The sequence below is a fragment of the Phalaenopsis equestris genome, unplaced genomic scaffold (assembly GCF_001263595.1).
Source record: "Phalaenopsis equestris unplaced genomic scaffold, ASM126359v1 Scaffold000149, whole genome shotgun sequence".
Classification (NCBI taxonomy): domain Eukaryota; kingdom Viridiplantae; phylum Streptophyta; class Magnoliopsida; order Asparagales; family Orchidaceae; genus Phalaenopsis; species Phalaenopsis equestris.
In genome coordinates, this window is record NW_018164591.1 from 490,297 (window position 1) to 501,100 (window position 10,804).

Below are 10,804 nucleotides of genomic sequence, written 5' to 3' on the forward strand. Positions count from 1 at the left end.
AATACTAATGCTCGACTGAAGGACTCAAAGCAAACTGAGCGACTTAAGATGTACCTACCAAGGACCCGCTTGACCGACCAAAAGTAGACAATCATGTATGACGGAGAGTACAAAGAACAGTTGCTCTTCAGTCTACAAGACGGAACACAACCTTCCGGCCGGTCGACCGTCAGCAAAGGACAGATCGGTCATCTATGGTCGATGGTCAGCAAAGGACCAGCTGGCTATCTATGGCTGGCCACCGTCTTTCGAGCAGCCATCCTGGGCTGACTACCCAAGACTAACCAGCTAGCCATCGTTGGCAGACCACCCAGATCCAATCGATCTCAACGTTCAAACCCAAACAAGTTCCAAACACAAAAGTCACTCAACATCCAAGCAAAATGGCTTACCGATCAACGCTATCTTGATTGACCGAACAAAAAATTCGTCGGGCAAGGAATCCAGATACATCAAAATATGCCAAAAAAACATTCCAAAATATAAAAAGACAATAATATCTTATAACTCCCTCATTAAAGTAGGGGTGCATCTATTTTCTATAAATAGGAGGTCCCATATATAAAAAAGACGCTTTTTAGGTTTTGAATCTAGACCCATATTCTAAGGGGAGTTTTCTCTCCCTCTTGTCTGTAATTTCTCTTTTATATATAAGATGGGTCACAGAGCCAGGGAATACCCTAGTTCACCCCCGTGTGGCAAGGTTGTGTGTGATCTCCCTCTCCTTACCTCTCTAACTCTCTCTCTCGTCTCTGATTCATATCACTCTGATCTTTAAACATGTCTCACAGGACAAATTTGAATTCAACACTTTAAAAAAGTTTTATTCCTTAAGTAAGAAGCCAAAATTGAAGCTCTTGGTGGAATATTAGAATAGACAATAATTACAAGATTTAGCCTTACTAACAACTTGCTTAAGAATAGATGTTTATTAGAAAGTCAATTAATATATAATTGTCTAGCAAAACAATGGATTCTACCAAGGCTAAATGAATTAATTATGCATTATCCAATGACCATCATCTTACAATGGTATCTTTGGGCAACACATTATTAATTCTTTATGTCTCATAAATTTTTAATACCACATCAATTAATAATTTCCATCCTCAAGGGTTAAATCATTATGCACAATGATTCTATTTTAGTTAAGAAAGTGTTAATCAACTCTTGTGATGGAAAAAAATGGTGGTTATAAAAATCTCCACTTAGTCTTATGGGCTAAGATTATCCATTTCTTAATTCTTGACACAATGGCATCACTCAACAATCTCCATTAAGAAAAATGCACTATTAATTTCTCAACAAGATCACTATAAACCACAAGAAGGTCACTAATGAGGTTGAGAATAAAGAAGCTTTGATACTTTGGCTCAAAGGAAAGCGTAAGAACACATATAATCTTTATTGATAAAAATATTTGATCTATAAAATGTTTATTGATTAAAACATTTGATCTCCCCTCTTTCCTTTCCTATTGAATCTAAATGCAAGAGATACATAAAGATAAGAAAAACCGAATTAAGCTACTAAATGATCATTTTTTTCTAGAGCCACAAAAGCCTATACTATGGTCGAAGTAGCCATTAAAAATCGTAGCAATTACTTATAAAAATAGGGGTAAAAATGTAAATAGGGAGATAATATTATGATTAAAGGAAGATTAAAAGGATTAAGAAGTGGACAATCATTATTCATAAATGAGCAGCCGAGTGATAGACTTATGTATGTGAAATACAATAATATTATGTAAAACCTCATTTAAAACTGAGACAAAAATGTAACAACATCATATTATATTTTATCCCCCATAAATAAATATGAAGATTATTTTATGAATAAAAAAGGATTGATAACTATTTATCACACGCACATGGTGGCACGCAAATTTCTAAGAAATCTCAGACATGTAAATTTTGTTAAAAAAAGGCTGGAGGAAAAGATCATCAAGGAGAATATACCTTTTTGAAGGTATATTAGAGGAAATGCTCTCTCAGTTATATTATAAGCTCTTGAGATGGAGCAGATATCTACAAATTCTCGCTTGTCTTCCTCGACTTTTGTGCTCTTCTGATCTTCTTCTTCTTCTTCCTCTTCCTCTGCTGCATTGATCTTTGGCAAAGATGCGTAAGAAGCCAAAATTGAAGCTCTTGGTGGAATATTAGAATAGACAATAATTACAAGATTTAGCCTTACTAACAACTTGCTTAAGAATAGATGTTTATTAGAAAGTCAATTAATATATAATTGTCTAGCAAAACAATGGATTCTACCGAGGCTAAATGAATTAATTATGCATTATCCAATGACCATCATCTTACAATGGTATCTTTGGGCAACACATTATTAATTCTTTATGTCTCATAAATTTTTAATACCACATCAATTAATAATTTCCATCCTCAAGGGTTAAATCATTATGCACAATGATTCTATTCAGTTAAGAAAGTGTTAATCAACTCTTGTGATGGAAAAAAATGGTGGTTATAAAAATCTCCACTTAGTCTTATGGGCTAAGATTATCCATTTCTTAATTCTTGACACAATGGCATCACTCAACAATCTCCATTAAGAAAAATGCACTATTAATTTCTCAACAAGATCACTATAAACCACAAGAAGGTCACTAATGAGGTTGAGAATAAAGAAGCTTTGATATTTTGGCTCAAAGGAAAGCGTAAGAACACATATAATCTTTATTGATAAAAATATTTGATCTATAAAATGTTTATTGATTAAAACATTTGATCTCCCCTCTTTCCTTTCCTATTGAATCTAAATGCAAGAGATACATAAAGATAAGAAAAACCGAATTAAGCTACTAAATGATCATTTTTTTCTAGAGCCACAAAAGCCTATACTATGGTCGAAGTAGCCATTAAAAATCGTAGCAATTACTTATAAAAATAGGGGTAAAAATGTAAATAGGGAGATAATTTTATGATTAAAGGAAAATTAAAAGGATTAAGAAGTGAACAATCATTATTCATATATGAGCAGCCGAGTGATAGACTTATGTATGTGAAATACAATAATATTATGTAAAACCTCATTTAAAACTGAGACAAAAATGTAACATCATCCTATTATATTATCTCCCCCATAAATAAATATGGGGATTATTTCATGAATAAAGACTGTCTCTCTCTCCCCCTCTCTATTTATGATATATTCCTCGGGTTGTGATTCACGAACAAATCATAGTTCAATATCTAAATAAGGTGCTCGATGATCATTTTTTCTAGACTATATTATGGTCAAAGTGGCTATTAAAAAAGTCTAAGGGCGTCATGGGTTCCAGTGAACAACTTGAAGGTGGCACGCAAATTTCTAAGAAATCTCAGACACGTAAATTTTGTTAAAAAAAGGCTGGAGGAAAAGATCATCAAGGAGAATATACCTTTTTGAAGGTATATTAGAGGAAATGCTCTCTCAGTTATATTATAAGCTCTTGAGATGGAGCAGATATCTACAAATTCTCGCTTGTCTTCCTCGACTTTTGTGCTCTTCTGATCTTCTTCTTCTTCTTCCTCTTCCTCTGCTGCATTGATCTTTGGCAAAGATGCGTAGGCTCTTCGTCTTCTCTTGCTTAATTTCTATCTTACATAAATGTCTATTAATCTTCCTTGTAAATTATTTAAGATGAATGTCGACTTTATTGTTGGGTGCAAGAGCCATCATTTCAATCAGTTTTTTCGTCATTTAATGATTTATGATATTTATTGAAGACGCCATCAAATTTTAAAAAACGTGATGATTTCTCTTAAGTTGCAATTTATTGAATAATCTGCTGAAAAACTGATTAAAAATAATTTATGGATAAGCTAGGTGTGATGGCTGTCAGAAAGTTGTCACCGCACCTAGATGGGTGCAGTGTGAAAAAAACTGTTTTTGGCATTTTAAAAACGCATAAGTTGTCAAAACGCAGTTTGCCCAAACAGACCAAGTGCGTTTTCAAAATACCACCGCACCAAATAAGCTGCCCCAAACGGACCTTAGAGTAGAGACAAAATGGTCTCAGAGGAAAATTTTGATTATTGCAGTATAGAATTTATCTGGTTTCTCAAATTTTATATTCATCTCATAATAGTTTTAATAATTTTTTGAGACATTTTTATCCATTTTTTTTAAATCAGATGCATAAGTTTTAACTGCCAGTGTTATAAATATAAATATCAAATTTTAGGTGTTAGAAATGTAAGTAATAAATTGTACGGTAATTTCCTTTTATCTCAAAAATGGAATTCTCCCAATCTGTTTGATGTGAATGAAACTACTTTTTTTTATTCAAATTAATTGCTGAGATTAGTTCTGTAAGCTTTAATTAATTTTAATAGAAAGATTTACATACATACCACTCAATCCCTATATATTTACATATCTAACACCCATACTTCAATTTTTACTTCAATATTTATATACATACCACCTTACCTTTTCATTTATTTCACTTTTTAAAATTTAATGGAGGACTTAACTACATACCACGTAAATCCTTATTCATGCCTAAACAACATGTATTTCACTTCTAAAAATTTAAAATGATTATATTTTTTTATGTGATATGAAAGAGTTGGGGTTGCATTAATATAAAAAAGCAAAGTTTAGGTGTTAGATTTAAAGTTTAAGGGCCCACCGTCCATCAGAGCAAGACTGTATTTCGATGGATCCCATATTTTTTTTTTTTAAAGAAAATTAATCGATCGTAGAGATCGGACAACATATGCATTTCTGCGTACGCTGTCCGTATGGAATAATTTTCCCAGAGTTTGGGGGTTAGATATGTAAATACAAGAGGATTATGTAATATGCATCTAGATTTCCCTAGTGCTTATCAAAAGGTGAAACACAACCAAAACATATAGATTTCAAATAATGCTATGTAATCTTTGTTATTCATAAATAACTATATTAATGTTGAGAGTTGCAACTAAAATGATTGGGAGGTATTTTGATATTTTCCCTTTCCTCTCATCAAAAATTTCAAGGATTAACCTTCTCATAATCACCATGGAAATGATATAGACAGCATGACCATCAAGAAATGAGAAGACAGGTGAACTTTGAATAGTCTACTGGGTGAAGTCCTGAAAATCATTTATGATTTTGCAATTAAATTTTGCAGATCAATCACTGAATCCATACACTATAAAGACATTCTTCCCCGTACAAGGTAGGAAACAAATGTGGATAAAAGACCTGCAAAATAATCAGCATACAATCACTTTCATGAAAAATGTAGAGAAATATATCACCAAAATTGCAATTTGACTTTGGACTTCTTCATCAAATTGCGGAACATTTTCCCCAGTGTCTCGTTCTTGAATGGGTACACTTTGTTCATACGTTTGGCTAGTGTCAAAGGTGGCCTTCCGTTTGTTTTGTACGGTTTTTGCTGAAAGGTCTATTGCTCGTGCTGTTGGGGAGGCGGGTAGTACTGTCGTGACTATTCTGCCTGTATCTGCATTGGTTGCCTGCCTCTGCCAACTGCTGCCACTATTTCAGATTTCTTTTCAAATGCTTTCACTGGTTTTAGCTTTTCGGCTTCCTCAAAAAAATCAAATTGTATAGCCTCGTTTTGAAGACTCCCGGCTTTCTTAAGTAGCTTTTCAAAAGTCTTAATCGTGAACCCTTTGAGTAGAAAGGCTACCGGTCCATGAATACTTTTTAGAAGAATTTTGATTGCGTCCTGCTCCTGAAGCTGCGGCACACATTTCATGCTCAAGTTTCTCCAACGTAGGATGTATTCCACCAAAGTTTCGGTTGGCTTCTGTCGTTCCGCAACAAGATCAACGACGGTGATATGGTGTTGAGGTCCAGCGAACCGCTTAACAAATAGATTTTCCAATTCTGCAAATGTTTTCACTGAGTTATTGGGTAATTCTGCGTACCAGTCAAAAGCAACACCCAAAAGACTGATCACAAATTGACGACACAACAATGCATCACTACCGCCCGCGTTGCAGCAACTTGCTCGAAAATGTGCAACATGCTGTCGGGGGTTTCCCGTTCCATCAAATGTCTTGAACGATGGTAGTACGAAACCCTTGGGGTATTGGACGGCATCAAATTCTTCCGGGTAAGGTCTACCCTTCAAAATTGATGCCCCTCCTTTTGACTGAGACATGGCTTCTCTCACCTGTTGTTCAACAATTTGCTTGATGTCATTTTCTGAAGCTTGAACTGAATCTTTCTTCAGCCGATCATCTCTATTAACAAAAGTGAATTCCTTCTTACTGTCAGCAATTTGGACTGCTTCCGGCTGGCGAACCTTTGGGGGCAACACTTTGGGTGATTGGGGCTGGCTCTGTAGCCTCGTTATGGCGGCCATCATTTCTTCCATCTTTTTCTCCAAACGGTCCATTTGTTCATCCTGTTGTCGAATAAGCCTTAGAACATTCTGTTGTTCTCTCTTTCTTTTCCTGAATAACAGCCGTTCGATTCTCCAAGAATGTTCTTTGTGAGTTGAACTGCAATGGCTTGCCCAGTAGGTGCAAGGTGCCGGGCAGTCACAAACATAGCAGTGGCACTGCAATTTTCAGAATTAAGAGGTGAAAAATGTAAAATATAATAAGAAAACTCATACCATGAGAATAGAAGAACTTCATTTTGTGTAAGAAAAAAGATGAGATTGCAGGTGGAGGACCTAACCATATCACAATGCTTTTCGTGTGGAGTCATGGTGAACAAGAATGTAGCGCAGGCATACCGAGGATGTGGATAATCCCTGCAGGCAAACTGCATGGTAATCGAGAACATTGAATATTAGTTACTGATTTGATAACATTTTTGGGAAATTTACATATGCAGCACACAATTCTCATGTATTTACATAACTCACACCTAAGCTTTTAACTGCCTTACCTTCAATAGATGTATAACACTCAACTTTTTCTTAGGCAGGACACATAAGATAACTGATCGAGTTCTCCTTTGAAATGAATATAAAATTTTTATTTGGTTCTATGATTGAAAAATCACTACAGTAATAAAAAATAAAGGAAAACTGACTTCATAAATCATGTAAGAAAGGAAAATGCATCATGCTAAAAAATTTATGCAAAATCATAATAAAATATTCATGTAAAAAGCAAGCCGGGTATTTGCACGAAGCCGGGAATTTAGAAGCCTTCTTTCAAGTTTTTTCAGTGATGTTAAAACTTCTTTCAGTGAAGTTAAAGTTTAATTTATTTTGGGGGCATCTACTTACACACCACACAGTCCTTATATATTTACATATCTAGCACCTAAACTTGCATGTTTACATACATGCCACTAAAATAATTGGCATTACATAAAAAACATAGGCCATTGAAAATATTTTGGCTGCTTCATTTTCTAATTTTCCAGGTTTGAGACAGGTATCAACAGCTAGAATTCAAACAAAAATATTCAGCTATGTATTCAAAGGCCTACATTATTTTCCTCACTGCAAGGATGCAGAAGAGAGAATCATAATTTTAATACAGTGGCAACTACAATTTCTTAACATATTTCCTCATCCAGTTGAAGGTTAATAAACAACCATAATCTTTCTCATAACTTCATCAACACTAAAAAACAAAAATTATCTACCACAACTAATATTTAAGCATACTCCAAGTAAATTTAGAACAAACTGAAAGGTTTTCTCCGGTTACCAGATATTCTCCGTTGTTGTTGTTGTTGTTGTTGTTGTTATATTTATATTCCATTTTGTTTTCAGTTCATCTTAGCAATTGGATATCATAACATTTATATGTAAGCAGATTTAGCTAATATTCAAATGTTATAAAAAATAGGGCCTATATATCATTTACAAGTTTTTTCTTAGTATATATCACAATAATAATTAAAAAAAAAACAACTAGCATCTTTTAATGACATAAAATTATATGTTTGGCAAACCAAATGAGCTCTTAATTCTATGCCTTCAAGAGTAATCGTGATGTTGGCTGCAATCTGAATCAGCCGACAAAATAATTTTGAATTCCAGCCCACTGTTCACAAACTTCCCGACTCCCCATCATATTATCCTGACATAACCTCTGACAAAAAAAAAACCTGATCTTTCAAGCATTTTTTTCATTTCCCTCCCCTCACCAAAACCCTCCCTCCTGCACCCAATATCAGGGCTTTTTTTAAATATTTTTTTGTCAGTACTAAATAATATGCTAAGCAAATATGTTTGTTGTTCTATTTCTTTTCTTTAAAAAACAGGAAGGGTTTTTTGGAAAGTTTGAGTAAGACCCCAACCAATCAATGTTATCTGTTTTTTAGTTGTTTAAAAAATAATAAAATGGGCTACTTTATATAAAAAAAAGAATATACATCAAGTAGAATGAACAATTTAGGAAATTTGCTAAAAACTCTAATAATTTACCTTTTTTTTTAAGAAGAAGACAACACTTGTGGGTTTTCATAAAGCAATCCTCGAGTTTCTATTTTTTATAACTTAAAATAATTTTCCTTTCTAGCCCCTCCTAAAATGTTGGTGAGCCTGCATGTTAGTCTCTGCCTAGAACCCCCATCAATATATATATATATATATATAGATTGTATAGAAGGAGCATTTAGTGTGCTAATCCTAAAAATAACACTCTACGTATGAAAAACTAAGACATGATGTTTATGTTATTAAGAACCCAAATAATGATGCTTATTTTGTTAAAATCCTGCTGAGTAATGCTTGAGTTGCCAGAAATTATGGTTTAAGCCAACTAATGCTCTTGATAAACAGCTCGACACTAACTTGTATAAGACTTAATTATGTCTATTTATTTAAAAACTAAACAATATTACAGGCCCTTTAGAAAGCTTCAATTATTAATAAATGAGCTTATGCATTGCTCCACTCATTTATTAATGCACATTAATATGAATGTTTGCTATTTAATTAATAGATCTACAAGAGCTGGATAAAAATGCTCATTAATAGTTGTTTGCAGCTTCTTTAGTGTCATAATATATGTTCTTCTCAACTTGCTTCCACTTGATGGATGATGGTAATTTATATTAAGAAAAAAAGCTAATTACAAAATTGGATTTTTGTTCTTTATTAACCTTAAGAAAAATATTAGAAATAAAACTTAATAACTATGTCAAATTTGATCACAACTAAATATATTTTTCTTCAGTAATAAAATTAAATGTTTAAATCATTATCTTTGTCATAATTATTTAGGCTCAACTAATGTTCAAATATGAATTGAGCTAGACAAGCAAATAAATAAATATGTTTACACTTAATTGTAAAAATTTGGACAAAAGTTTAAGACATATTCAAGCATGGCTTGGACAAAGCAAAAAAAAAAATTCAAGAAACTGAATGAATGAGCTAGAAAATGGTAATACTCAATTCAACTTATCTCTTCCCCAAATCTCTCTCTGATTTCTTAACAATATTATAAATTTGTAGCTATTTCTAATTTCACCTTCATCCGCTTCATTTTCTAAGAATATTAGCCCACTCTCATTCCAACATAACTTCAATCTACTAAAACCAACCTCAATCAATCTAAGTTCAAGCCTAAGCTAGAGCTTGAATAATCCAAGTCCTCGCTAGATTAAGTTTAAGTCTAATCTCGATCAATGTAAGTAAGAACCCATGCTAGATCTATGAAGTCAAGTTAAACTCAACCCATCCAACAGGACTCATTTGAACTCATATATAGAACCTTAAAATATTGGCACATAGGAAGCAATCCTTGGGTTGCCATAAGTTTCAGTTGAATTTGCTTAGGTTGCAAACAAATGGGGCATCGATGTCAGGGTTTTAAGGGGTTCATTGCCTAAATTTGAACTATCTTAATTGTTGTTGTTTACAAAATAGGACAAAGTAACATTCTTATTCATAAAATCTTAAAATCCATGCACATTTGAAGAAACAAAACAAAACATAAAAAGAATCCTAGTTGATTTCTTTTTTCATATAAGATTCCCAAAAAGCTTGTGTTTCTTTTAATGGAAAAGCAACAAAAATAAAGAATGAAAGTGATTCAAAATGCACGTTGAATTGAGGATTCAAAAACGAAAACCTAAAGCTTGTTTAATCAAGAGCGTAGAAGTTCGCCTCAACAACAACAAAAGCCCCAGTTGAGCTGAAAATTCATCGCACACAATGCATTCAAAACAATTATTCAATTCCATCATTTGTTACCTGGCCCTTCTCACCAACAATAAGCATCTCATCCAACATCTCACCCCCGAGCTCCACAAACTCTGAATCTGCTGCCACACTTTTAGGAGCCCCATCGAGAATCACGCAGTCCTCGTCATCCGACACATCAAGTGAAGCTTCGGGCATCATCAGGTCATTACAACCACCGTCTTTTCCCCTTCTTTCCCCGCAGTGATGTACAGTGGATTCCTCCGGAATCTTTAACCTGATATCTTCATTCTCATTGGAGCTTATCTCGATGATTTCCAGCGCAGATTCCATGGATTGTGAGAAGAATCGGAACGGAGAGAAATCAAAGATGGGACGGATTTCCAAATCAGGGTTATGGAGCACGGCGAACTGAGAATGATCGCGAATTAGGGTGTAAGGAAATCACTGTTGGGTGAAGCCGAAGGTATGGCAGGCTATGGACAATGGAGGTGGACTGTGCTGGGCTGAATCCCGAGAGGACGTGGGGTGTAGAACAGCCGAACAAGAGCTACTCGTGAACAAAATGTAAACAAACCCTAATCACGTAAGATTTGAGTTGAAATCATTTCAATTTAATTTAATAATTTTTAATTTAATAATTTATATTTTATTTTCTTAATTAATATTTGAATTGATTATACATCTTTGTAGTCTTGTAGTTATCATATATATATA

General features: G+C 33.9%; 1 protein-coding gene across 1 annotated transcript; it reads right to left on the reverse strand.

The window, feature by feature from the left end:
* Window positions 1-5,062: 5,062 nt before the first annotated feature.
* Window positions 5,063-10,658, reverse strand: LOC110021822. The gene is made up of 3 exons (XM_020720485.1): window positions 10,139-10,658; window positions 6,652-6,738; window positions 5,063-6,529 (listed from the first exon to the last, which is right to left on the reverse strand). The coding sequence occupies exons 1-3, from the start codon at window positions 10,418-10,420 to the stop codon at window positions 5,447-5,449; spliced, it is 1,452 nt and encodes a 483-aa protein (XP_020576144.1). The 5' UTR covers window positions 10,421-10,658; the 3' UTR covers window positions 5,063-5,446.
* Between the last annotated feature and the right edge of the window lie 146 nt (window positions 10,659-10,804).